The 25,638-nt window shown below is 39.1% G+C and overlaps 2 protein-coding genes across 7 annotated transcripts in view; one reads left to right on the top strand and one right to left on the bottom strand.

Moving 5' to 3' along the window:
* The first annotated feature begins 264 nt into the window (after nt 1–264).
* On the top strand, nt 265–5,238 carry DYNLT1 (dynein light chain Tctex-type 1). Its single transcript, XM_009644245.2, has 5 exons — nt 265–300; nt 2,866–2,907; nt 4,124–4,247; nt 4,472–4,549; nt 4,848–5,238. The coding sequence occupies exons 1-5, from the start codon at nt 265–267 to the stop codon at nt 4,916–4,918; spliced, it is 351 nt and encodes a 116-aa protein (XP_009642540.1). The 3' UTR covers nt 4,919–5,238.
* Nucleotides 5,239–10,260: 5,022 nt separating this feature from the next.
* The window catches only part of TMEM181 (transmembrane protein 181), a 25,929-nt gene continuing 10,551 nt past the window's right edge, over nt 10,261–25,638 (bottom strand). For 4 of the 6 annotated variants that reach the window (XM_035899838.1, XM_035899842.1, XM_035899839.1 and 1 more), the window contains exons 4-17: nt 25,371–25,461; nt 24,672–24,790; nt 23,575–23,694; nt 21,559–21,639; nt 20,465–20,564; nt 19,559–19,689; nt 18,847–18,938; nt 17,739–17,796; nt 16,955–17,057; nt 16,806–16,857; nt 16,064–16,146; nt 14,880–14,969; nt 13,199–13,265; nt 10,261–12,292 (exon numbers count right to left, since the gene is read on the bottom strand). In XM_035899838.1, coding sequence (XP_035755731.1) covers nt 12,214–12,292; nt 13,199–13,265; nt 14,880–14,969; nt 16,064–16,146; nt 16,806–16,857; nt 16,955–17,057; nt 17,739–17,796; nt 18,847–18,938; nt 19,559–19,689; nt 20,465–20,564; nt 21,559–21,639; nt 23,575–23,694; nt 24,672–24,790; nt 25,371–25,461 — 1,266 coding nt within the window. In that variant the 3' untranslated portion in view covers nt 10,261–12,213. Of the gene's footprint in view, nt 12,293–13,198; nt 13,266–14,879; nt 14,970–15,967; nt 16,147–16,805; nt 16,858–16,954; nt 17,058–17,738; nt 17,797–18,846; nt 18,939–19,558; nt 19,690–20,464; nt 20,565–21,558; nt 21,640–23,574; nt 23,695–24,671; nt 24,791–25,370; nt 25,462–25,638 lie in introns of those variants that run through there. The other 2 variants (XR_004842695.1, XM_035899841.1) reach the window with 2 other exon arrangements.

Genomic DNA, 25,638 nt, shown 5'->3' with positions numbered 1-25,638 from the left:
GTGTGCACTGGGGGCGTTCGCTGGGCTCCCCTTCCCCGGGGTCGACCCCCGCCTGCTTCTCTGCCCAACGCGGCCGCTGCAAATCGCTTGGAGAATAATGCTGGGGGGGGCGTCGTGGCTTCTGGCTTCACCCCGGGGATGAAGCAGCGTGCTGGGGTGGAAGGTTTGCTAGTCGGGTTTAGATCAGCGCGAGGATGACGCAAAGAAGCGGTTTGTGCAGAAAGAAGAGTTCAAGCAGATAGTCCGCATGTTACAGGCGCGCTAATGAGCCAGCTGTCCCCCTATAGCCCCTTAACCAAGGTACAGAGTCGGATACATGGAAGGTCTTTTTCTTCCTCGTGCTAAATGACCGCCCAGCAAGTGTTGCTTTTGCAGAGGGACAGTTTTTCTGAGCTGTGACAATTTGCTGCGTTGTTCTTCAACAGCTGCATTGTGTCTCGGTTAGACAATAGCAAAGCAGCATGAGGGGTGAAGGTGTGTCAGATTGGTGCTGTTGTAAAAGCCTTGTCCTTATTGCTGAGCTTGGCCTGATGTATACAGTGACAGGTGTTTTTAAAAACCTGATCATTAACGTACTTGAACATCATTCTTGCAGCTGTTTTCAAAAATGTCTTCAGAATTACTCGAAAATAATACTGCTTTGCAGTTTGCATTTGTTGCCTGGGAACACCCCTTTTAAAACGAGATATTGGAGATGTCGAGTCTGCTTTCCTTGTGCCCGAGGGGTAGTGCAGGGAATTCATAAAGCTTCTGATTTTTCCCTTTATTTTTTAATACAAAAAGTGTTTGTATAATCTTGTAAAAGGATGGAATAGTATTATTTGGCAACTCAGCTGGACGTTATGTTCTGTTTGGTTTTAAACTAAACCAGGGTAGGTTTAGACTAGATATAAGGAAGAAATTCTCTACAATGAGGGTGGAGAAACACTGGAACGGCTTGCCCAGAGAGGTGGTGGAGGCCCCATCCCTGGAAGCATTCAAGGCCAGGTTGGACGGGGCTCTGAGCAACCTGATCTAGTTAGCGGTGTCCCTGCTCCTGCGGGGGGGTTGGACTAGATGACCTCTAGGGGTCCCTTCCAACCCAAAACATTCTATGATTCTATGATTTGTCATGTATCTAAACCCATATACGCTCTCACCACAAAAAAAGGAGAGGTTTGAGAAGAAACAGCAGCTCTAGAACCAAATTGCCAAATGCATCTGTGGCTCTTTCCCACTTGTTCCCTAACAAATTAGATATCTAAATACCTTTGAGACTTGAGTTGGGTTTAATTTCAGTTTGCTGTGGTGAGCTGTGTTTGTGCTCGCTCAAAGGTGTTTCTGAGCAGTTTTCTAGATTTTGTGAGGAAAAATCTGTGTCTGGTTTCTCATCTTGCCTGATGGCATGCTTCGTGTCTGCCAGCATGTCTGGCATGCGTATTCTTAACTTACGCTCTCTAGAAAAGTATGTTTTGATAATTATAGCTCTTATTTGGTTAAATACGGTAGTGCACCTTAAATGTAAGCACCCGTAAAATTCAGTACCGTGAAAACAAATGAGGCATATTAAATTAAATCAAAGTCAAGAAGCTGAAAATAAAAGTCCGTTTGCCACAGCATATAAAGGCTTTTAAAAAGTAATGAAGTGTGCGAGGAAGTTGGTGCCTCTGAATAGTCTCAGAAAAGGCATTGCTTGCACATCTCCCGTGGCGTGTTCGCTTGTCTGTCAGGGAGAACACTTGGCTGCTTGCACCTTTCTGAATGTCATTGCAGCTGACTAGGCTGTTCACCTCCTGACCAAAGGTTTATGAATTTATTGCTGAAATTCTCCTGAGCGGGCATAACTACACCCTGGCTGCGCACCTGAATTATGCTGCTACTCATGTTTGCCAGCTGAAGAAGCTGACAGACCTCTCAGTGAAAACTCAGTCAATGTATGCTCAATGAGGTTCATCTCAAAATCCTTGTTCAGTCTTCTGAAGTTAATTAGTTTGCTGTTTTGTGTATTTCTTTTGTCCGACACCTTTCTTCTGGTTTGTGAGGTGAGACTGTGAGATACCCGTAGTACAGATGCCAGCCGGTGCCTGGCTCGCTGCCATGCCAGGTGAGATCCTGGCTGTTTTCGGCGGGGGGGGGTGGGGTGGGCTCCCCCCAGCTGCAGTGGCAGCTTGTTTTGACCCGCTTACGTGGGAGGCAGCCATAGCTGAGGCACTGAAACAGGAAAACATAGTAACTGTACAAGAAAACGGGTAGTAGTTTTAAGATTAGTAAAAAGTTGTGGCCTTCTCTGTCCCTATTCCACATGCTTAATCTCTACTCCCCAGAGCCTGAGAAGAAGGCTGAAGCTGGTGCTAAGTCCAAAGAGCTAGATTTCCCCTTCAGTTTCCAGGGGGCAGTTTTTCCTTATCCCCAGCTGAGATTGTCCTGACAGCTTTCCTTTGAGCTGTGAATTGATGCTTTGTCTGCATCAGTGCCCTGGAGATGTCGGTTTCATTTGGCTGTAAGCTGTGTCTGCAGACTGAGGTTATCTCTGCAACCCTACTGTGAATTGCCAACATTAACGCTTATTGTAAAACGAAAATATATATGTACAGAAGTGCTATACATACTATTTTAAAATACTGTCAAGTTAAAATTTGAAATCTTTGACTCAGAAGGCCAGCCAATATCAGTTCATCTGTTATGTTTCATTACTTTGCTAAGAATGTTAACTTGACTGGGGTCAGGGAGCCAGCGTACATATGAGCAAGTAAAGGAAGACTCGGTATCTTCTGGCTTGCAAGAAACCTGACAAGCATTAAGCTTCTAGTGCATGTTTTTAACAAAGCTTGAACTCTGTTAAACAGAACATGTCCACTGATTATTGAACATTTTACTTTTTTGTAGACTTCCTTTGTCGTTGATGAAGTCAGTAGCATCATTAAAGAGGTAAACTAACGTTTTCATTTTGTTGGTGTGAAAGTATAGTATGTTGTATGCTAAAAAGCATTCAAGAATATTTGGTAACTAAAATGTAATAGACTTTTAGATAGGTTGCTATCAAAGTATAGGTAATTGGTGATTTAACCAATGTGTATACTTTAAGTAGAAATGATACCTAGCCTTAGTTGTGATATGTTTTACAAATCCAAAAGTTAATTAAAGTACTTCCATATTCTGGTTGCAGCATATCCCTATTAGAATCCCTAGGGGGGTCTTATGTGTTAAACCCCACAGAGAGAGATTTTATGTTTCAGTAACATATAGGGGTTTTATAGCCTATCTGCATATGCATGTTGTTATGTTATTTTGAGATGCTTTTCCTCCAGAATTACTTCTGGTTTGTTTGAAATGATTGAACTATTCTTGTTGCTAAGAAACACAAATTTCCTGTCTAGAAGATTTCCAGAGGGATTTGGGTTTTGTGTCCAGAATTCCTCCTGTACAGTAGACCAGGGTAATCTTTTCCTTGTGGCAAAACAACCATTTTGGTCAGACTCTGTAAATCGAATACACATGCTCTAATACATGCTCCTGATTCTTCTGAATCTGAAATAATTTTGTGGCTATTTTTAAGCAATTTCTGTGGGGAAAAAAATGTATCAATGAAAAGTATGCAGCTTTGATGTACCTTTATTTGCATCTTAACAGGGAAACTGTCCTCACAAGTAAAATGGATTATTTGGCTGAAGGCTTCTGCTCTATTAGTAACCAGCAACTACATGGGTCTTTTGTTTTGGTTTGGGGTTTTGTTTCCCAAAAATGATTCTGCTGAAAAATCTGAAGTTCATTTCTGTAGAAGAATAAGTGTGAATGAGCCATTGTTGTATTTTCTCAGTCCCTTCAGGACTGTTTAAATGCAAGACTCTTTTCGTAACTCTGGCTTCAGGACATTGGGATAGGAATTACAAATAAAGAATCAAAATATCACAAAATGAAGAGAGGATGGAATCGATGATAATTCCCCCTATGCCTGGCTCAAACTCTGACCTGCAAGTTTTTTAATAATTGAAGGCTCTTTCAACAGTCAGTATGGAGAAGCAGTATTTAGGATTTTTTCTGTGGGTATGGGGTCTCACCTTTAGTGCTCCATGTTGGAATGTGTTCACGGGTGCCTGGCAGACTGACAACAGCACAGCTTATTTTACATGGTTGTTGCCAACAGGCCATAGAAAGCGCGATTGGTGGCAATGCCTACCAGCACAGCAAAGTGAACCAGTGGACAACGAGTGTGGTGGAACAAACGCTAAGCCAACTCACAAAGCTGGGGAAGCCTTTCAAGTACATTGGTGAGCTCGACTTTCTCTTTTTGTTAAAGCTGGTTCAGTCAAGTGCACTGATGGGCGGGTGGGGGTGGGGGGGTAAGATCTTCGCAAGAACCATGTCTGTAAATTGCTTCTAAGCATGTAAGTGTGCCTCTGTGTGTATGTATGTACTGCATTGAGCAAAACTGTAGCTAAATGTTAATTAATGATAGTGCTAAATTAATACAAGCTTCTCTACTGACAAACAGTGACCTGTGTGATTATGCAAAAGAATGGTGCTGGGCTACATACGGCAAGCTCTTGCTTCTGGGACAACTCCAGTGATGGTAAGGAGTACAACTGTTGGGATTTTTTCAGCTTGCAACTTTAATGCTAGTCCCCTTAGACTAGGCAGCACACTTTTCTTTTTTCCCCAAGCGCTATAGTTTTGGAGTGCTGGCGTACAGTTGGGTTTGTTTTCTATGTGGCTGTGATGCTAACTCTTGTATATATGAAATGCCTAGCTGTTGTGAAAGCTTAATTCTTCAGATTCCTAATGTAGACAATTACAAGCATGCATATGAGGGCATGCATTTAATCGCTGTAAATTTCTTCTGTCTCTGAAACCCTTTTTTGTATTTGTAGGAACCTGCACTGTGAGATGGGAGAATAAGACCATGTACTGTATTGTCAGTGCCTTTGGACTTGCAATATAATTGCCTTGGAATCATTCGTCCTTCTCTTTTCTACTCCAGCACTTGATTCCACCTCTACTCAAACTGTGAATACACTGAACAACTTCTGGTTTTAATGTACTTTTTAAGTAACTTTTTTCGAACGTAGAAATGTGAAAACAGGCTGTTACATGGTTTGTGTTTGTACTTAGTATTGTACCCGTGTTGCCGTGCTGTCTTAACACTTCAAGAACTTCTCTTCAAGGTGCTAATACTAAAATCTGCTGCAGTGTAAACACTTTCTCTGGATTTCTTTTTTAAGACCAATATAAATGAGACACTGATTTTCACACTTTGTACTCTTGGTTAGCATTAAATTATTGAAATTCATAACCATGGATGTGACTCATTTAAACTTAGCTCTTTTGTTATTTTTTAAAAAAGTTCCAATTCTTTTACTTGTCTTCAAGGTAGTTGAGGTAAATACCAGAATACAAAGCACTTCCATACTTTTGCCATAGTCGCTACAAAGTTGCGAGAAAATGAGATGATGTTTATCAGAAAATAACTTGGCTGCATTTTTGGGACCTGTTTAATCTGATTTTATGGTATTTAGGACATGGAACGATAACAGCAGTTAACTCTTCATTGAGCAAAGACAGATAAGAAGTTTTTCACATTGTAGAAGTGCTCAGTAAGCTACACGTGGGTAATGCTTCACTGCTGCAGCCAATTGCACGTCTTAAGTAAGTCTTTAACGTACCTGCTACCTTCCACATCCATTCCGCTGATGGTGAGTGTGGTGAGTTCTGGTAGTTGGTGAAACACGGTCCTTTCTGAAAGGGGGGGGGGAAACTGCCTCGAGCGACATGGCTGAATAACGTGTGAGTAAGTCTCCTGCCTTCTAGAGTAAAGTTGCAGAGGAATAACAAGTAAAACAAGTCTTCAGCATAGGCTAGAAAAGGTTTTCTTTGCCAACTCATTAAAGAAACAGGAGCAGGCTATGAATTTCAGACCACCTCTGCGAACTGCGATGCTGCTTCTGTAAGCAGTAGCTCACAGCCAGTGAAGCGGAAAGAATTAATGTTCACAGCAAGCACAGGAGAGTATTCCTGGGCTAGAGTCGGTCTGAGTGACCTGCTTTTGCTTGTATGTAGGAAGCCCTGTCAAAGGTTTCCAGAATCTGTCTCTCAACTACAGCTGTTTAGAATGAAATGACTGCTGATCCAACAGCACATTTCCACAATCTGGAAAGATGGAATACTGAAAAATCAAGTGACAGCAGAGGGTTTGTTTTTTGTAGCACAAGGTGCGTGGGGGTGCTCGCTGCGGTAACTCCACGTAGTGTGTCCAAACAGGCTCTGGAAAACTTTGCACTAGGCAAGGCGTCGACCCTCTTCCTTCCTATCTGTTTCTGCTGTCTGTCAGGCAAAAAAGTTGTTTTTATCAGCAGGTTTGGGCTTGGCACATTCAGGCTTTTAATATAGCTGTAAGGCTTGCCTGTTTCTGCTGGCATGCCAGTTTCCAAACACCTCTGTAAACACATCCTCTCCTTTGGGAGAAGCCCCTTCTTTGTTCTGGCGTATGTCCTCCTGAGTGCTGCAGGGCTATACTGAGCGTATACACCGTATCCTGAGGAGCATACACCTTGTATTTTGGTAGCAGAGAGAGTTTGACTAGAAACGGAGTGCTGAGTGTTCAGTGACAGAAATGGTGCAGCACCTGTAAAAAGAAAATGGCAATACAAGAGCGATTGAATAAAGTGCCTGAAACAGGCACGAGGGTGAGAGAGAAACTTCTTATAAAGAGAGTAAAGCTCTGATCTCTGAAATGCTAAGGAAATTTTTAATCTGAAGGGTTGGATACTTCACCTCCTTTCCATCAGTATCCCAGAATAATGCTGGTAGTGTAATACCTGGTCAGCTGCTTGCTTATAGTGAAAAGAAATAGGCTGCTTGGTGAAGCCATTCAAACATTCCTTGCCCTTTGTTCCTGTTACTAATAGCGAATCCTTTGGGCGTTGGGGTTTTTTGCTGTTTGTTGGATTGCGCATGTGCTGAACTGCAGGAAAAAAAAATGGAGACGCTTGTCAGCGTAAAAGCCACATGGGAGGAAAAACCCCTGTTGCATTAGATGAGAAGTTGTGTTACAGAAGGGTAGCTACAGTTTTATAGATCGACATGCGAACACTACCCACTGCTTCCGATGTAACAGTTTTAGGACTACAGCAAGGGGGAGATAGATAGGGCTTTTCCATAAAATACTAGAGACATTGCATATTACAGTCTTGATGTTGTACAGTTACTGATATTTGAATTATCTTCAGACACCTTAATTTTAATCACCTTTTTCCAGGTCTGCTGGCTGACACTGAGATGAGCTGAAGGAAGGCATTAGTGATGAGCTTGCAGAGGCCTTGCTCTAGGTAATTAATTGCCTTGGGGAGGGGGAACCAACAAACAAACGGCAGACTGTGGGCTGGAGCAGTCAGGAAGGCAATTACAAAGTCAGTCTCTGGCTCCTGTCGCTACCTTGCTGCTGTGGCTCTTCATACAGCTACAGGTGTAGCAATCATCAGCCCTGGTCAGGAGGAGAGGAGGAAGAGGGAATTGTGTGCGGTCATCATTTACTGTCAGTGCCATAAACGAGCGTGACCTCACCTCCACCATCAACTGTTTTAACTGAAACCTGAAGGAAATGGCTTCAGAATTAACTGGGGCTGGTAAATGAGCGCTCTGATACTGAAGCAGGAGTTGAGGCTCTGCTTGTGAGTGATGTTTACAGCTGTGTTAGCACATGATGGGATTTCAGGCTCTCCCTCCTTGAGTTTAGACAAGGAAGGGTGTCACCCTGAATGGAGGGTGATGTGCTGAGCGCTTTTGCAGCCTACCACCTGTGAGGGGACTCTTGGAAGATAGAGCTACAAGGAGGCAATGAATGACATCAGCATCTTCATCAGCACTAAACCTTTTTTTGTTACTGGCCAGTGGGTTGAAGGTGGGGCAGCCCTTCCTGGCTGTACCACAGCAGGGAAAGCAGGGGCAGGTGCTGCCCTGCCAGCAGAAGCAGGGCAGTAGCTGACACCAGCGGTCACCAGGGGAAGTTCTACTGCCCACATGACCACAGCAGTTTTGCAAAGCCTCTCATCAGCCACCTGTGAATGCCAGCTCCCTTTGTAAGCTGGCCAGCGTGTTTCTTAGGAAAATGAGCAACCTGCCCTTCCACCTTCAAGCCCAGGCAGGGTAAGGAAAAAAAAAAATGAAAAAACCCAACCTCCAAAACTTAATTCACTGGTTAATCTGTGCTGACAGTCTGCTGGATCCCATCCCTATGCAATTAACCAATACGCGTAAGAAAATACATGTGTAAGTTACGAAAATGGTACAGTCAGTAATTCACTAGAAGGAAAATACAAGATACAATATAAAGATATAAAACTTTATTATGAACATATTTAACAATGATTATGCACATGAATTCTTCCAAGAAACTCAATACCCAGCCTGCACTTGAAGTAAAATACCAGTTTTCCTTCATGTTCCATATCAGCATGAAGTTCTCTGACATAAACATAAACATAATTTGCTGTCATTAACACAACTTCTAGACATAGAATACTTAACACATCCTCATGCACACTTTCTCAAGCAGCATTTAATTACAGCTTCTCATTAAACAGAGCATTTATCTTACACATTTTTATACCATTTTGGTACACAATTTTTTCCATATTTTCATTTTACATATTTACAAGTCTCTAAAAAAAAAGTTTTACAGTAATGCAAAGGTTATTACTGGCACAAGCAAAAGGGAACAGGGGAAAGATGAGGTGACTATGGATACAGAGTTGTCTTTTGGCTCAGAGAAAGACAACGCATCAAAAATCTTTCCTAGCTGGAGCCTCCCATGTCCCCCAGCATTAGTGCCACGGCTCGGCTGCATTGTTCCTTACTGATTTTAAGCCTTACCCTTCCTATTCTTTGCCAGTCCTAGGCAAGTTTCCAACCCATTCCACCACCAATGGTATTTTTAAAGCAAGTACTACAGAAAATGGTCACCACGAACAGCTCGCACTCGACTACTGATTTCTTAGAAGTCCCTCTTGATCATTGTGCACATGGAAGTCTTCCAATTATTTAAGAGACGGCATCTCCTTTAGAGCAGGAACACTGGATGCTGTGGGGCCTTTTTGCATACTTTTCTCATTTTATGCAGTTCTGTTAGCGATGGAAATATTTAATTACTCTAGCAGTAATGAAAGGAACACCAGGCTCATTGCTTACCCAGATCTCTTCTGTTTCACCCTTCAGTTACAATACTTCACTCAGAGGTGACCTTACGCTGCTTATTCTCCCAAGCTGTTTACAGTCCACACTGCAATATTCCGCACGTGCTGTCTCCGCTTTCCAATTGCGGAGACAGGAGGAGCGAAATTGAGATTTCTTGCTAGCAAAACTATTTCCTCACCTGCTTCACTGCTTTTGCCTTTTTACTGTATATTGAATTTGATGCGGCACTGCATCAGCCAAGCTTTCCATTACACTCTAGCACTTCTGAAATACAAAATATTTTGGGTGGCAAATGTTGCTGAAATATAATCTCTAACAATTAACATGGAAACTATTTTCTCACTGTATTTGTACTGAGACGCTTATTTTAAGTACACATTTCCCATTCTCAGCTTTCCTATTTCCACTTTGAATGCAGTGATGTAGAAAAGTTAATGCAAACAAAAAAGCAAATTAAATGGGCTGAGAACAGATTAGAAAAAAATCATCTGAAGGGTAGATTAAACATACTTTCTGTATGTGCATGACACTGTACTTCTGGGTTAACTGTAACAACCAGTTCAGACTGCGATAAGAAACACCAGCATGCTTTGCACATTGGTTAAATGAAACATCTTCTCTCTTCAGAACAATTTAGAACAGAATTAAACAATATTGGAGCCAAAAAGATCTGAATGTAAGGATCACGTAAATACCAGTTTCTGAAGTCCTAATTCCTGTACCCACTGTTATGCCAATAGCAGTCAAAAGGATCTGGGGCATGCAGGGGATGCCTGCTTGGGCTCCAACACCCTGCAAATTCAAACAGCTGCCAGCCTCCAGCGGCTCACCTGGGGAACGCTAAGCACAAGGATGGGCTCTCTGCTTTTAGGATACAGAGGTCACCTCCCATACTTGTTAAAAAAAAGTCTAAAAGGAAGTGCTGAAAGTACAGCTTGCTGCAGTTCACTGGAAAAAAAACCCCACCACTAACTCGAAATACTTTAATATTTTCTTTTATGTTCTTCTAAGCTGACACCAATTAAGCAAATAAAGGAAAAATCCTCTGCCCCCCACAGTTTCCTTGCTTTAGCCATACAATAGCGCTCACTGACACCAATTAAGCAAATAAAGGAAAAATCCTTCTCTGCCCCCCACGGTTTCCTTGCTTTAGCCATACAATAGCGCTCTGGCTTCTAACAAATAAATGATCCCTGGTACAGAAAGTTTGAAATTTAAAATACCCGAAAAAAAATTCTCAGTTCCACATAATTTTAGAAATTTTTCTCTCACAGGCACAGAGTATCTTACCACACTTGTCCTTAGCAGAGCACTGATTTCATCTGAACAGGTCTGTGACAGCAAGGATGCAACCACACGAAGCAGTTCCTTTGGTCCTCTCTAAGCAAACTGCTGTCCTATGGAGTGTCCCCAGCATGATCCTGAACAGCTACCAGGAGGTTTTTGCAATGGAAATGGTCTGGAACAGTTGTTGCATCAAAGCAGAACTAAGCTACTTTTTCCCCGATACGATTCAGCAAGGTTAATAGGACTTCACTGCACACTTCTGCTCCAACTAGTTCAACGATGAGCACAATTCCCTAGTGTAAGCCAGCACCACTTTCTGTCTGATGCATTAACAGCGCTTCTGAGAGTCTTTTCTACAGCGGCAGGGCAGAGAAATTTTACAAGTGTAAATCACAGTTACAAATCCAGGAGGGGGAAAAAAAAAAAAAAAAAGAAAAAAAAAAGATACTTTCAGCCAGGTCAAGTACCTGAAAACAAAAGTAGTAAGAAACAAACAGCATCCACTTAAAGAACTGAACAACGGTGTAGGAGAAAACCAACTTGTAAATAGAGGACCAGCAGCATCATACTAGGAATACTTCATTCCCACGTAAGTCCGTTCCAGCACAGACTGGAACACAGGTAATCACAAAATGTGCGAGTGGAAGTTTCCATCAGTACAGGTGGCGACTGTGGTATGACAAGGAGTTGAACTGTGCACAGAACATGCTCAAAAGCCAACTCGTGCATGTTCTGTACACGAGCAACCGCAGTTGTGCCTAGGATGAAGGTTAACTGTCTATTAATACCACTTAAGGAAAAATTCTGATGTAGGAAAAAACCTCTAAAAATGAAACATTTGGAAATTTGAAATTGTAATTCTCTATGAAACTTTCATACTTTGTTCTCTGTAACAGTTTCCTCCAGTATATAAAAAACCCAGAAAGAAGAGTACTGGCTTCCTTCTGAAATTTGTTGCTGCTTAAATATTTCCATTTGAAAGGGCTGTTTAACAAAACCAAACCAAACCAAACCCAAACACTTCTGTTGTGGCAGTAAAGCAAAGCATGTTTTGAAACATACACAAATAATTTTGCACCACTGAGGCTATTTTGGCCACTAGAACTTGACTATTTGCACGTATCTTGCACTTACAAATCTGGTAAACTCATTTAAAAAATGGTCTTAAGTCTGTATCGCTTCTTCAAATGAAAAATGGAAAGCTTGTATTTTCTTGCATTGAAAAAAATAGGAGAGAAAACCCTAAACCACTTCATTACCTGCCTCCAGCCCAGAAGACTAAGGTAGAAAATTGAAAGGGAAATGAGGCACTTCGTACAGCAGTGGACAATACACAAAGGAGCCAACACAAATGCAGCAGATGAATGAGAGTATGCTGTACATAATCCTCAAAAAAAAAAAACAAAAACAAACCCACAAACCCAAACAAAACCCCCAAGCAGCAAGGATGCAATTTTAAAATCAGCATATAATCAGTGACACTTCTAAATGGAAACAGACTTAAAAATTTTAGTCCAGAGACATCCTGCTCTCAGGCATTTCATAAGACATGTAAAAATTTTGGTTTCTTAAATTTTCACCATAACCTTTTCAAGCATTCTTTTTTCAGTTTTAGCTTTGTAAACAGAAACAGAAGCAGGATGTCCTTCCTGGGAGTTGGTGTTCAGATGACAGCAGGCTGTAAGGAAGCCAAGGAAGTTGTCCGTCTAGGGAAACTTCAAAATTGGTGTAATTCCAGCTGAACAAGTGTCTACATCAAAATCAATCACTGTCCGATTCCTCTTTATACTTGGCTCTAATAGCTTGGCCATTCTGCAGTGGCATTTCTTCATAGTCACTCCTGTGAAACAGATACTTGTTAAAAATTCTGAATGTGATGTTCAGATAGGAAGTCCAAAATAAACATGGAAGTTCTAAACTACATTGAGGCATCAAATTGTTATTTGGGTAAGAAGCTGCTATGCATTTTCCTTCCTTGTTGGGGATATCAACGATATACATGACTTCTCTCCAGAAGAGTTATTCCAGTAACTACAAGCCACTCTTCACAAGGGTAAGTACAGAAGCAAGCCGGTACTACCACTGCTCATCTTACTAAACAAAGGCAAGCTGTCTCAGCCACTGCACATAGCTCGTTCAGCACAAACTTGTTCAGCTTCCTGCAGGATTAATCCCATCCTCACTGTTCCAGCCACTTCAGTGTCTTTGGTAAGAGGTGGGAACATCAAGGGCAGATAATGAGTCTGTTCAGTGTCCAGCACAGAGACATCTGATCAGGATGGGGTTTAAGTGCTACTATAATTCTCATATTACATCAATCACACAAGCCTAGGAAGTTTTGCTAGATTTGATTGTTCCTATTTTGGTAAGTGATGGACACTTAAGAAGAGCCATCCTCCTTCCCTGAAGCATTTGTGTATAAGCTGCTGCTTTGCCAACTCCACCTGACTCCTGCAAACCTTCCCCATTTAAAAGGAAGTGCTTTCCTTTCACGTGTCTTGCTGCCCTTGCTTCATGACCTGCCAGCATCCTCATACTTACTTACCTATTTGTATCAGTGCCATGGCAATCCCTTTTAGAAACCAAAAAAAGAAAAAACAAAAGAACATGCATTCTCATTGCATTTCTGTTTCAGAATAAGGCTGTGTTTCTGTTGTTTAGGCAGAACGCTTTCACTAATAACCTACAAAGCCTTCCCTTATTTAACAAATACAGAAAAGAACATTACAAAAATAACTAATCTTACCCATAAATCACATCATCATCTGAATCATTCAGCATAGAAAAAGCAGGATTGTCTTTCAACTGTGATTCTGGAAAATACAAGTAAAGGTTAATTTAGCTCATTAAACACAGAAATGTGGCTGTGGCTGTACGACTAATCCAACAATGAAGCAACAGACTTGACAACTTCCAAGACAGTCACAACTACAACTCAACAAAACTATATTCAAACAGGAATTCACTCCTTTAAATTCTTCACCCTTCAGCCACAACATCCTGGCATTCTTAAAACTATCTCATCTTATTTTTAGATAGATATTCTCCATGTTGTATAAGCAGATTTCCTCCCCTGTGTAGTTTCCTATGTCATATTATTTCAACCTGCACATGAGTAATTAAGTCAGACTTCATTATTCTTAATCATTATTCCAAAGTTCATGGGTATTTAAAAAGCACAGACTTCATTAACTTCTTGGTTATTTCTAAGCTACAGATAGAACTAGACCCAAGTTGTAATCCTTTGCACACAAGTCAATGATTAGCCAGTTATTTTTCATCCTTGTAACAGACGAAGGAAAGACCTGTACCTTCATGGTGAGATGAAAGGAAGTACATACTTTCCCACTGGCTATTTATGACAATTCCCTCTACCTTGTTCCAAGGCCTTCATTTCTTGCATAGTCTGTGCCGCTTAGCTGTAGTTCATAATTATATACAAGTAAAATTAAATGCAGCAGTTTGCTATAAACATCTTCTTCCTGACAGCTTTTTACTTTCTGCCTTCTATAAACTAATACTTCTTGCAACCCAACAGCAGGTTTTTATCTTTATCCTCATCCAGCCATTTCACTTGTCTTTCTTAATGGAAAAAATAGTGCTCTTCTGTAACAAGTTCCATCCACCTTCTAGAGAAAGGACCAGCTCCTCTATTTAGTGCCTTCCCCCTGCATACCTCTCAGCATGCAAGATGGGATTGGACAGGGTGCTAGACAATGAAAGGGAAAGGACCATATGATCTTTCCAGGTCCCTTCCAACCTGGTCGATGGTTCTGTATTTTAAGCTCAATGCTTAAAGCAGAGAATGCACTCAGTATAAATACTTATTTTCCAAAATCTTTACCTGTTCGAGAGGGATAATGCTTTATAATCATCATGTGAGCCAGATTACATCCTCTATGTAGGAATGCAAAACCAGAAGTGTCACTGATTCAATCCTTTATCGCCCTTTACATGGGCTCTGTGCAGCCCTCTCCCCATAGCAAGTTCCCCAAATTCCTCCCATGGTAGAGATCAGCTTCGCTCCTACTTTTCCAACAGTGTGTTACCTATTTCAGAACCCAGTTTGCCAGCATGCCAATATATTAACCTCACTGTTAGAACAAAGTACAAATGAAGCACTGTTGCTCCGTGACAACTCTGTGAGTCAGAGCAAAAGTTAGTGCATTACATGCAAACATCATATTGACTATAAGTTTGGTCTAAGTGCGTAAGAATTCAAGCCTAGCCAATCAGTTGTATACATTTTATGCATTCCTTCATATTTCCAATACTAATTTGCTCAGGAGCAGTGCAGCTTCTGCTTATGTTAACTCGAAGCAAATTCAAACTGTAATGAGTCAACCAAAATATAAAGATGTTACACAGTATCTGCTAATATGCCAGCTCTTGTCATCTAAGTTTGCCAGACAATTGCTTACACTTACCATATAGTGCATTCTTTGAGGGGGAATACACGAAGGCTAATGTGTAGAGATAAAAGTTCAATAAACCATAAAATGATAGGAATTCTGCTGGTAGTAAGTGTCAAGGATATTACTCAATATAGCTGCATACATGCTAACTTTGGAAACAAAACCCAAACCGTACATAAGCTGTTTCAATGGGAAGAATGTTAGAATGTTTACTTTATTAAGGTTTAAGAGCATGAATGGCTAAACAAAACTGCATGTTTTAAATTCAATGACAATGAAATTCAATGTACTCAAGCTATTTCAAGGGAAAGCTCCCACTGAAGAAAAAGCTTTAACACAAGTAACATTTGCTGAGATAAGGTCTACCCTTGAATGGTGGAGTGCACGGTAAATTGAATAGTTTTGCCTTCAACACTAAAAGAAAGCTGAGTAAGGGGAGTGTTCAGGTGAGGGGTTTTTTTTTTTTTGTTTATTTTAAAAAAAAGTTCTTTCTTGGCACAGCAATTGAAAAGGAAGGAGAAAGGACTATCTGTGGTGGCTCCTTGTCATCATTTTGGGAAAATACTAAAGGCTTTACATATGGTTTTCTACCAGCTCCCAAAATGTATCTATGCTTGTCAGTAACCAGAGCAGTTGCAATCACACAGGCACTTTCAGAAAGTAGAATGAACTAAGATCTCATGATTCAGGTCCAGAAATATAGTTTGTAATCCTCTTGCCAACAGGCATCAGAAATAGTCTCTCTCAAATCACTTAAATTCTCTGCTATGACCTCTTCCACATGTAGATTTGGACCAATACATACATTTTCGGTGACTTCTAAACTATTAATTTCTCAAATATTTTGGTACGCCCCATGCCAACTGGTATGTATAGAGCAAAATGAATTCCTGCAGCAAATACAGCCAAATTTGTCACAATAACTTTTTAAAGTTACTTGAACGCATGCGTATCTAGGCCTTCACTCCTTCTGAAGAGCATCAAATGCAGTTGTGATTTACACAAATTAGACTGTCTCAGCTCATAATCTTTACAAAGAGCCATTTACAAAATGCTGACGTGAAACCTCGATCAAAATGGACTGAACTTCAAAAGCCTACCTATGAGTCAAAGGTCTCAGTCCTTAGGTATATCATTTTTAAGTACCTCCTGCATGATTACATTCCTAGTTGGGCAGTATCACAACACAAGGATATAATTCTGATAATGAGCCGACAGCTCAGCAACAAAGTTGTCCTGTAGAACTTGTGCTCCAAAGCGTAGGTAGAGTATAACAATGCTGTGGAAAAAGATTAAAGAATATAGGTATACTGTGTCATTAAACTGCAAAACTGAAATGGTAGCTTGATAGAAGAGTGTATGAGAAAATAATTATGTTAACATGCTGACCATTTATTTTAAGCTGCATTCATTTTCATAGTTCTAAATTAAGAACAATTCTTTTGTGATTAGAAGTCAGCAGTTAATTGAGTAAAGCGGACCCCCACCCCCCCACCATGGTCTAGTTCCCTCAGATTTCATCCACTACAGACAATACAAAAGTCAACAGTAATTTGAAATAACTGCTTGGAGTGGGAGAGACAGATATTAACAGTAATCTAAGAAACTAATTCTGAACTTCTGCTTTGACTAAGTGAAGCTTGCAAAGCTCCAAAAGAGGTGAGTGATGCACTACAGACCACTCAGCAGTACAGAAAGCATCTCTGCTAAGTGAACCTCTCAATCTTGCAGTGCATTACTGTGGTGACAGAAATAATAAGTTAGCTCTAAAAGGCTCAAGAAAGGTTAAAAAATTAAGAAATGCTTGCCATAACAATCATATCAAAAGACATTCCTTAGTTTCACTGACAATTTTATTATCAACAGAATGTATTCAAAACCCTGAAAAAAAGGTTATAAAGGTTACAGTACTGAGAAACGTACTTTGAAAAACCTTACCTAATGACAAGCACTACAAAGGTTAATGCAGTCAAGAATTTTAACCTGAGATCTGAAAAAGATTGAGAAAAGTTGTTATTAGCAAACTTATGCCTACATCTAGGAGAAGCAAGCCTGTTTGGGGAAGAATCAAAAGAAATATTCCTTACCAACATAAGGCATGTTATGAAGTTCTGAGCATGCCCTCACTATCAGGAACAAAAGGTAGAGAATGTATGTGGTGGCCACCACAAGGAAGAAGATTTTCATTCCCTAGAAGAAGAGCGTTAGGTTTTATTATTTAATGAGATTTGGTCTATTCCTTCTTCCCTCAGTGGAAATCATTATTTCCCAAAGCACAACACAGAATAGTGTATTTATTCAGGGAAAGTAGGCTCATGAAAGGAAGTACAAGATGAGGATGGCTACACATCAAGGTAGGTTTTTGGGGAATGTAAAGAAAGGATGTTTAATAGAAGTCATCATTTTGTTCACTGAGTACACAGTGAATCTCAATGATTTTCTAAAAACACAGCTCCTGAGAACAATACAAGGACCCGTATAAATCAGATCTTCCTTTACAACACAGAATTCTGAAATTTACTAGGACAGATGATCTTGGCAGGAGTATAAAGACGTACAAAACCGACTTAATAAGAGGCTTTAAAAAAATTATTTCAATCCCAACAGTCATGAGAGTCTGTGACTAAACTTGTGGTGCTGAGTCTCCAAATTTGCAAGACAATTTACTCTTCTCATTGGGATGGAGCTCAATATGGCCTATGCATGATCTAAAGCAAAATTAAAACTACCCTAGTCAGAATATGACCATCTGACCAGCATTTGCCGTTTTCTAAGTTGTGCCACAGATTCTAATAGAAGAACAAACCCCAACTTCTTGTATTGCCTAACTCAACCTGACGATTTAATAGCAAGAAAACCTTTCTGACTTACCTGGAAATTACCTGTGTCAACCCTGTATTGATATGTAGGATCATGTACTTCACTAACACTAAAAAAAAGACTCAAAATTAAAAAGTGGGTACTTACACCATTACAAGAGACAAGCTCAAAAAGCCGTACTGACCGAGAAACTCACTAACAAAGAAAAGGTTTAAAGTTACTATACAGAGTCTATAACTAAAGGTTTTGGCTGTATAAATTGGTGCAATGCCATTGATTCCAGTGGAGTCATGACAGTTTACATTACATGACATCCTCCTTCGTCCCAAACCAACTTTTCAAGGAATATGGAGGATTTCAAGTCTAATCTCACCACTTATCTTTTAGAAAAATGTATGATCTTGTAAATTCCTACAAGCCTTCAGGATTTAGTGTTTAAATTTTATCCTTGGTGATAAGAATTATAATTAGGCAATAACTGTGATACAAGCCCGTCCCTCATAGCAATTCTGCTGATAGGACATTAGCATGAGCATTTCCTGCAACTGCACTGCTTTCAACAATGTACAAGTCATGAAGAAGGTTAGAAGGTATCTTCCTTCTGAGAAAGTAAGAGGCAAACACTTGAGATTAAAATGGTTTAGAAACTACAAACGTACCAAAACTGAGAAAGATTTCTGGGTGGGGAATAGTGACACCTTTATGTTACCATAACAAATCGGGAGAAAAGAGAGAAATGCTAAACCAAGCAAAAGAACTTGAGTTCTGAGGAGAGACAGCATAGCTTGACTAAGCAGCGTCAGTACCCATTGTGCAGGTTGAGAAAGTTTGGTCAAACTGTATAATAGTTAACTACAGATACACTGTTGCTTCAAATACCAAAAGCTAACTGGGACATGGCACTAGAGGGAGTATTGTAAGGAGCCACAGCATATTGACAAAGTAGTCATTTCTAGATGTCACTAATTTATAAAATTATGTACTACTAGACCATCCATGGGGAATTCTGTTTTCAAACCAGTCACAAGGTAAGAATTTGAACTCCATTCCTATATCACAATCAGAGCATTAAGAAACAGATATCACTAATTGAAAACAATCTTCTCACTCTTGCCTACTCTCAGCTTGTTACTTTTTCAATAAATTTTAAATTACTTACGTTTGCCATATTCCCAGTGTAACAGAGGCCAGCCACAATAGTCCAACAATAAAGAATTTGGGCAGATAGAAAGTTAAGCATTTCCTTTCCCCCTGTTGAGAAAGCAGTAGTGTGGTGAAGGAGCGAACCCACATTTGAGATTTCATTCATTCTTGACAGAATAAAATAACTACCATCTTTGTTTTGTTCAACATGAACTAGATTAAGAGACTCATCTTCTGTATTTTTATTCTGCACAGGCAATTACAGAAGACATAAAATTGTATTATCATCTGTGTTAATAAGACGCAGTAGATTTGGAGCATCTTATTTATAAGGTCTCGCATATTTCACTGATACTGCAACTATAGGAATATACTGCATAAGATAAATACAACTTCTGGAGCATTTAAAAGTGGTTTAAAAAACAATCAACTACCATATACAACAACAAAACCCTTCAAACAATAACAAAGCAGAATGGCTTCATAATTCTGAAGACTGTCTTGCAATAGTTTATAGAGTGGACTGTCCCACCTATCTCATTTAAGCACGGTAGCCTCAAGACAATCTACCACAAATCATTTTAACTCCAAAGCTTCATGTGTCACTTTGTATTTTAAGAATAAAATACACGTGTCTCTTTTCAAAAGTTTGATTTCATTTTATCACCTTTTGAGAGAACTGAAAAAAAAGTCTTCTCAGTAACTAGCAGATAATGTTGCACCCTTACCTGTACTCTTATACCATGATAGACACAAAGCCAGAACAACAACAGCGCACACAGAAACAGAGACTGGAAAAGATCATCCAGCATTCCAGGAAACCAGCTGTTCACCAGAAAAGAAAGGGGGAAAAATGGATCTGTAACAAAATAAGAAAAAAAAAAAAAAAAAAGTTAAACAGAGGGAAAAAAGCACTTTCTTTTCCATTACGAAAAGCAAAGCAGAATGTATCTTCAGAGGAACAAAACCCACCAGATTTTTCAAATTACACCAGTAAATGAAATTGAAGTTTGCTGTATTTTTTAAAGCAATTTACAAAGAAAATGGTGCCTCCAGCAGCAACCTTCTGTGCTGTAGAAATAATTGGAAATGTTTGCCAACATTTCTAGAAGATTCCAGGTTTTATTAGACTTTCTACTACACTACTGTTCTTGGTGATGACCTAAAAAATTATCATAGAATGACTGAAAGGCAAATATTCTTTTGGTACTGCTACAGAGTGGTAGAATTTGATGTGGTTTACTGGACTAAAAGTAGCCTCCATTTTTAATTAAAGTGCAAGTATCTCAAAAATGAAGAAGACTTAGCAGACAAACACAGAAACTGCATTTACATGTTGCTGTATGAAAGGTTCAGTATGGTTGCAGCCACCTATTCCAATCAGAGCTTTAAACAAATAGAGTTGACATTCATGTGACTGAAAAGAATGAAATCCATCTTCTTGCTATGCCCTTGAATTTAATACACTTTTAAAGGGTTGGGTTTTTTTAAAGTTAGTTTTCTGAAGCCTTATAAACAGCAGCTTCTAAGTTCAAGGCCAAATTCCATTTTGCCTTCTCTCATGCTCTCTTTTTTTTTCTTTTCTATTTTTTTCTTTTTAAAGGAGTTTTTCTAAAAATTCCAGGAATGAGTACCATTGTAAAGTAGCAGGAGGGGAAGGAGGATTGACATCCATTTCTGTTCAATACCCCAGTCTCTCATGGAGAATTTCCGCAGGGAATGTGCAAACAGACACTATAAAACAACAACATGAATTTGTAAGGAAGGAATACAGCCTTTACGGTTTTATCAGAGTAAAGAGATAACACAGCACACTGCAAAGACTACTTCATGAGGTCTTTGCCACTGAGAACACTGTAAAACAGGAGCCACATCTCCTAGCTTCTACTTCTGCTTCAAGTTTGCTGGCTTACCCCAATGCAAATTACTTAATGTCTCAAGCAAACTGAGAAGGAAACCAGCTAGCACCATGCAGATCAACAATGTATGAAAAAATGTTGCCTAATTACTGGTCATACACTACCAACAACTTCCATTTAAACTCACTTTTCAAAAAAACAGATTCCATATCACATTCACAGTTACCTGCTGAGCGACATCGTCTATGTGAGAAAAATGCTATGCAAGTGTTCAGTGCTTTGCTGTCCTTACTCTGAAAACTCTGCAGTTTTTACGTTGGGCTTTTTTTGAAACACTTCTTTTCCAGGGGCCAAATCAGGTTGGAGGGGAGAGATAATCCAAATCGTAGCATAATTTAGGTTGTAAGGCACCTCTGGAGGTCATCTGGCCCATATTCAAACTCAAGGCCGTGACAACTTAAACTTAGATCAAGGTCATATTCAACTGAGTTTTGTTCATTTTCAGAGATGGAAAGCCCACACTCTAGGCATATTGCAATGTCTGGGCCTACCTGCACTGCAAATTTTTTTTTTTCCTCACATCTAATCACAATTTCCTTTGTTTAAGCAAAATTCTTTCTGCTCAATTCAAAGTCAGAGTTTAGACAAACACATTTTCCCATTTATCCTATTTTCTTAATGTCCCTTCAATACCACTTGTAACAACATAAAAGCAGCGACTACATAAGTATTACAGAAACAGTTTTTACACCCATTCAGTGATACATCAACGCTGCTGCCTGGGGTTAAGTTACTAAACACAGCACTACAGAGCAGTGTTATCAGCTGCCTACATAATGTACTCCAGAAAGACTGAAACAAAATCTTACCGTGACCATAAAAGTAAGAACTACAAAGACAAATCGGAACCATATTTCCACTTGTGAAAAAGTCGGATTGTAGGTCTTCCACTACAAGAAAACAGAAGAAAGATAGCCCAATTAATGTTTTGACAGGGTACATACAACATCAGTAATTAGCACTTTCTGCACATACGGAAAAGTTTTCTGGCTTTTCAAAATCTAATGGTACAACCGAATTCCACCATGTCACCATGGAAGGACAAAGATAAATTCATAGCCATAGGACTATCTGATGAAAAGATAACCAAAGCAGCCTAATCTCCTTGCTTCTCTTTTACCCTGCCACTGTGTAACATAGTCAGTGTGCTGTCATACGTTAAAGCACTTCTCAGGACAAAAAGGATATTCTTCATTGATTTCAATTGCACTTTCATTCAAAGTTTGAATGCCAATAATTGAGTAAATCCAGTATGTTGTTCTTTATTACAAGGTCAGATGCATAAATTGATTATGAAGAGGTTGATAAGGGATTTTTCCTGTAATGAGATTGTTTTCTTAAAGCTTATTCTCTTCTTTCAGAGTGGAAAAAAGAAAATCAAATAAGGGAAGAATAAATGAGCTAACCAGAAATAAAGAACTTTTTTTATAGGGTTAAGGCGGAAAAGCTCCTTCTTCTCCTCTAATTAGTAGAAGGGCACAAATATTAATTATAGCATGTCAGTTTACAGAAATTCTGCTGTGTTGACAATTTATCTCATACCTGGTATGCTTCACTTTTGAAATGTCAACTCCCTGGTACAACATACACTCTGCCCATCTGAACATGAAACTTTACCTTTAAGTGGATTAAATCTGTCAACCTCTATTTTGTCTTTTTAAACCATAAACGTAGGATGAAAATTATATGTCGAGAATCCCATTATACAAAAGGCAATCTATGATTTCAAGTGAGATTACCATAAACCATTGTGATAATGAAATAAACTGACAATTTTAGTTGCTGTGGGGAAAGCAGGGCTTTGGCTTTGGGCTTTCGGTTTTGCGCACAAGTCTGCCTTAAAGGTAGCCTGCAAAGCAAGATAATAAACCATACAACTATAAATACTCCAACACTTTGTCCTGTTTGAAATGTGGAACCAAGCAAAGGGTTTGTAAGTTTGGGGGTTTTTACCCCCTTAGAGCATATTTTTAATTATGTGCTTTATGCACTAGAATACTACAAATATTAATATTCAGGAAGTTCATTTAGTATATAAAACCCACTTTTGCTTTAACATAAGATTTTTGCTTGCTCCCTGCTCTGACATACCAAATGTTGCATACAGGTAGAATATGCCATAGTAACCTGTGTTATATATTTGGTTTAGTTCCATTTTCTCCCAATGCAAGTGTTTCTAAATTTCTTTCTGGAGGCAATCAGCACAACACCGATAATGTAACTGTTTTATACGCCGTCTTTAGCACTATGAACTGAGCTAGTTATTTCACTAGGGATTTTTTTAGTGAATTATTGTATTAGCCTCCTTATTTTAGCTGAATAAACATTTTTCTCTTCCTTGCGAGCACAGTAAAAAAAATTTTGTCATTTTTCTTTGAGTTTATTAAATCTTTCTAGCCCACGCTTTTGTAAAGTCTGGAAAAATCTTGCTAATTCAGATAGACCTACTGGAAAGGCTGAAAAAGATACCATGCTTTAGAGAGGCAACGTCTCTATAAGAAAATGCAGAAAACTGGATGCTCTAGTCAGCTTGCCTACTGTTAAAAATATCTCCCAGGCATTAGACTAAATTTATCTGTTCCAGAAAACAGCATTAGCAGTTCTGAAAGAAAAATCTTCCCTTATAGAGTTAAAAAAATTGGTCTAGACCCTTATTAACAGCAAATGCTAGAATAGTTGTGAGATTAGTAGTAACAGAAAAATTAATTATGATGCACTTTATGTTTATCTTCAAAAATTAGATAACTTTTATTACAGTTAAAGCAGACCTCTACAGCATTAGTAATTTAAGAGATTTCTTTGCTAGTATGAAACTTTATACTTACTGTGAAAGTAATATTCTGGATAGTGTACGTTAACTTATTTAGATCTTCAAAGCTAACAAATATGTTGTACTGAGTGTAGTTCAGATAGCCAAGGTGAGCAACAATGATTTCACTGCATTTCTGTGAACACATACGGTGAAGAATAGTATGTAAAAGCCTTCAATTTATTCCAGAACATGCACTGTTAGTATACGTTGTAGAATTTGTTTCTAAATGATCAGATATTGATGATACTTATATGCCTTACCAATTTTGATCAGTCAGAATATGATTCAAACAAGACCCGATCAGATATTGATGATACTTATATGCCTTACCAGTTTTGATCAGTCAGAATATGATTCAAACAGATAAAGAATTTATTGGAAAACATCAGACAAAGCAGAAGAAACTGATGAAGTCAGTCAGCAGGTTCAGAGGTTGAACCAATAAACAAGGCTCTAATGGAATACTGTTCATTAATTTCTGCAGAATTCATATATATGTGTATATATATAAAAACCCCACATTTGATTTACCCTATATGCTTATCACAAAAAGCTTCAGCTATGCCCTTCCTAAAGGACTTGCATTTGGAGAAGCTGTTTCAGATGTCTCTAAGCTTAACATTTTCAGTGAAAATTATACTAGAAACTCAAACCCTTAAACATTTCTTCACAGGTGGCATGAAATTGGGCTTTTTTCAGAACACAGATGCCAGCTGATTTCAACCAGACTCTCTGCTAGGTGTTGGAGAATTTTTCTCTCATCTGGATCCCTATATCCAATCTTCTACAATATTCCTTTCTTCAGTACCACTAAATCCATTCAGGTGACTAAGCAGCACACACTGCTTTGCTGGCAGAGAGCTACTCTAACAAGAAAGAGGGATCTTTAAGGGGTAATAGACACAAGCCATAGAAGGAAACAGAAGACGACAGATAGGTAGGTATCCTGGTCAGCATTACTAGCTAGGTTGCAATTATAAATAAAACAGAGTCTTTCTTGAGATGTGCTTAACAGATACACTCTTCCAATTTGCAATGTAATGTAACATGCACACAAATAGGTTTAAAGAAAATGTACTGCATCAGAGTTTTGTTTAAGCGGGCACATACTTGTGCACAACTGAGTAATCTCGTCCGATTGTGAAATTGATTATTAACGTACGGTGTGCTTCCATCCTTCACCACTCCAAGTACTTTGACTATCATAGTAACATTCTTTTTGAGGGATACTGTAATTAAAAGAGAAAACATTAAGCTGTTGATACATGCAGAAATTAAATCTCAAATCGAGTTCCAAATACAGCTTAGAACACATATGATATCCAAAGATTACTCAAAGTTATTCAGTTATACTTCACTAGAGTAGGGGTCCAGTACATTAACAAAATCCCTACAGAACTCTTTATTTATATACTTAGGCAATAAGTCACAAATGCCCTGTACTGAATCTTCACAGATTGAGAATTACTGATACAGTATTTGTTCTCATGTATTTACAGGGAAGTTTTATTGAAAAATTAATATTGTTACAATCTACACACCTAACTCCCCCCAAAATGAAGGAAGAGAGACACAGATTCTCTAGATACCACTGCTTTCACAGAAAGCACAAACAACTTATCCCATATACCTGTTGCTTCCAGTTCTCAAGATCAGTGCTGTCCATGTCTTTACTGGGTGCAGGGGGTGGAGGAAAAACCCACCAACCATAGCCAGAAAGCAACAGGATCATGTATGTAACAGAGGAAATTAAAGATACAATATACAGGTTGCTATAGCAGTTTCCTGAGAATTAGGTAAGTTTCTCACCATCGTGCTGATCCAACTCAACTATGCAGGTCAGCCACAGCTGCTGATTATAAGTAGACAGGGGTGGTGAACTTAAATTAAATGGCTTCAGCTGTAAAAAAACCTACAAGGTTAGCACCAGCCATTATTCTGTTACACAATATATCTGTAGTTACGATGATGAAAAGCATGTTAATTACGTTTGTGACAATATTTTTGGGAATAGATGTAACATGTGCTACTCTGTGGACAGTATGATAACCAGCCCAAATGTAAGTCTTCCAGAGAA

This window comes from Egretta garzetta, unplaced genomic scaffold (assembly GCF_000687185.1).
Source record: "Egretta garzetta isolate BGI_Z169 unplaced genomic scaffold, ASM68718v1 scaffold397, whole genome shotgun sequence".
NCBI lineage: Eukaryota > Metazoa > Chordata > Aves > Pelecaniformes > Ardeidae > Egretta > Egretta garzetta.
The sequence above is the reverse complement of the archived record's forward strand: the minus strand, read 5'-3'. Positions and strand labels throughout refer to the sequence as shown.

Coding starts and splice junctions, on each gene's coding strand:
- DYNLT1 (XM_009644245.2), top strand. CDS start 265: ATGAGCCAGCTGTCCCCCTATAGCCCCTTAACCAAG. Junction 4,248..4,471: donor GAAGCCTTTCAAGTACATTG/GTGAGCTCGACT, acceptor ACTGACAAACAG/TGACCTGTGTGATTATGCAA. Junction 4,550..4,847: donor CTGGGACAACTCCAGTGATG/GTAAGGAGTACA, acceptor TTGTATTTGTAG/GAACCTGCACTGTGAGATGG.